Source organism: Halyomorpha halys, unplaced genomic scaffold, assembly GCF_000696795.3.
Source record: "Halyomorpha halys isolate HHAL.00 unplaced genomic scaffold, Hhal_1.1 Scaffold833.1, whole genome shotgun sequence".
Classification (NCBI taxonomy): domain Eukaryota; kingdom Metazoa; phylum Arthropoda; class Insecta; order Hemiptera; family Pentatomidae; genus Halyomorpha; species Halyomorpha halys.
In genome coordinates this window covers 52,144-54,516 of record NW_027109632.1, presented here as the reverse complement: position 1 = coordinate 54,516, position 2,373 = coordinate 52,144, and the positions used below count along the sequence as shown (strand labels likewise).

The 2,373-nt window shown below is 28.3% G+C and overlaps 1 protein-coding gene across 1 annotated transcript in view; it reads left to right on the top strand.

Moving 5' to 3' along the window:
* Positions 1-2,145, top strand: part of LOC106686527 (prestin) — a gene marked incomplete in the record, with an annotated part of 128,904 nt that extends 126,759 nt beyond the window's left edge. The window contains 1 exon segment of the mRNA XM_067047786.1: positions 1,902-2,145. Within this exon segment, the coding sequence (XP_066903887.1) occupies positions 1,902-2,032 (131 nt within the window).
* Positions 2,146-2,373: the final 228 nt, after the last annotated feature.

Genomic DNA, 2,373 nt, shown 5'->3' with positions numbered 1-2,373 from the left:
TATATATATGAAACATATATGTAAAATATAAGTATAATTACATATATATGTAAAATATAAACAGACCCTGAGATATATGGGTCATTCTCTGAAAACATTACTAAGTGATAATAGAACAGGATTTTTGCTTTATTTCTATCCCTCTAAGAGGTATGAATATAGTCTCTGAGCTCATATTCAAACATTTGTACCCTTATAATTTTTAATCATACCTCCTTTTCTTATAAATATGGGTGTCCCCAGGGTGACCAATGTGACTTCCAGTTTGTACAATCGGTATGATAACTGGTTTTAATGGATTGATTGGTGACTTACAGTTTTTAAATGCTTTCTAAAGCACATATCAAAACGTAAGACACAGAAATGATATGTGAAAGAGATTACAATAAGTGTGTACCCAAGTATTAGTCCCAATAATCTTGTCTTTACACTTTCTAAATGCGAGTGGAAGGAAATATCAGGAGGATTATCCTATAATTGGTTAATCTAGTTAACTTTCTTTTAATTTGACCTATTTTTTCTATGTAGTTTCCTTTGAGTTTGTAATTAATGTTGAGTAAAGCGATATAAAATGTGTCCTTGACTTCATTGTCCCTCATTAATCTGGCTCTCCTTAGTTCAGCAAAGATATGGGTTTAGTTCCTTTTTTTGTTTTGTTTTGTTTATTTAAACTATATTTGGTTACAATAAACCTCAAAAAATCTTAATCTACTTTTCATGAAGTGTATATAGCATTTTTTCTGGAGTTCCTGATTCATCTGGTTTGTATTGAGCCTATTTGCCTTACTCTTGTATACATTTTCATTTAATCACTTACATTTTTATATTTTTTTTATTTATTCTTTATGTTGAACTAAACCACTTTATTCATATGAAAATGTGTTCCTAAATCATCCCTCTGGTTTGTTATAATTATCCTGAATTATCTCTGTTTATATTCTGATTCTTGAACATAATAAGTTTTATTCCTTAAAACCTAGTCTGGCTTTAACAGTGACATTTTTGGTGGAAAATTCCATGAAAATATCATTAATTTTCTTCACTCAAATTTCATGAATCTATTTTGAAGGATTTGAATTTTCTGCCGCTCTGCTGTGAATATTATTTTGTTTACAGTCCCCTAAAATAAATTGAGTTGAAAAAAATTTGAAGAAACTCTTATCAATAAAAAAAAATTGAATGGATGAAAATAGATCTTGTCTCAGATGACACATCAGAGAATGACTCATTTACTAGTTTATTTTAGTGTAGATCTTAATGGATTGGGATTCGCTAATATTTGCAACAGGTTTAATACCTGTATTTATCAATAGAGAAACCATTAATTATATTATGAAAAACATTTTTTTTTGTAATGTAATCCATTCCTAAATGGAGGGCTTCTTTGCTTTTAGATGAGAGTTCAGAAACAAATACAATTATTTGCATCACATTAAACTAATGATACCTGAGGCCTATATCATAGGCTCACCACATGCCATGGAGGGCACCCTCATTGTTTATTAGTTGGCAAATCTATCAGATAATTTCCACAGACCATTCCCACACCCTCCACACACCAGAGCATTTTTCTTGATATATATTAAAATTCTCTTTTTGATGTATCGCTAATAAAAGTAAAAGAAATAATTTACAATATCTCAGTCTGATGCTGCCAATTAATTTGTTTTTTATTAAATTTCTGATTGAATTTTCGATTTATTTATGAGCTTTTATTGATGAATGGCTACTTCTTTTATTATTATATCCTAAATTATGGCTTAGGTCATTGTTTCATTAATCTTGTTCCTAATAATTATGTTTCCATTAGAAATTCATATTGTAATTTCTGAACTAGAAATCTGCAATATTTTTTTATGATTTTATTACCACTTAAATAATTCTAATAAAATTTGTTTTAGCTGATGCGACTGAAACCTTAAGGTTTTGTAATGTTACTAAGGATACAGGAGTTCCTATTTTTCCCAGCATACATGATGCCGTTACATTTGCTCAATCAAAACAAACGGGGGTATTTACAATAAGATTATAGTAAATTGTTAGTGGAAAAGAATATATAAATGTATCTATTTGTAAATATAATTGTAAAAATATAAGAATAAGGTTTCTTTTGTTTTTCCAATAAGATGTTAATATTTATATATTTTTCTGTATTTATATTTAATATATATAGATATAATTTTAAAATAAAAATTATTTTCTTATTATTTAAAAGGAAATATCCCCCTCCTCCTGAGAACCAAACATTTTATAGAATATTACACTATCAATTGTATGTTACAAGACAAAGATGCATGCACCATTTGTTCTTTCCCTATGATTGGTAAAATTGTGCTAATACTGGTACACTGGCATTAATGCTTTCCACTCAGA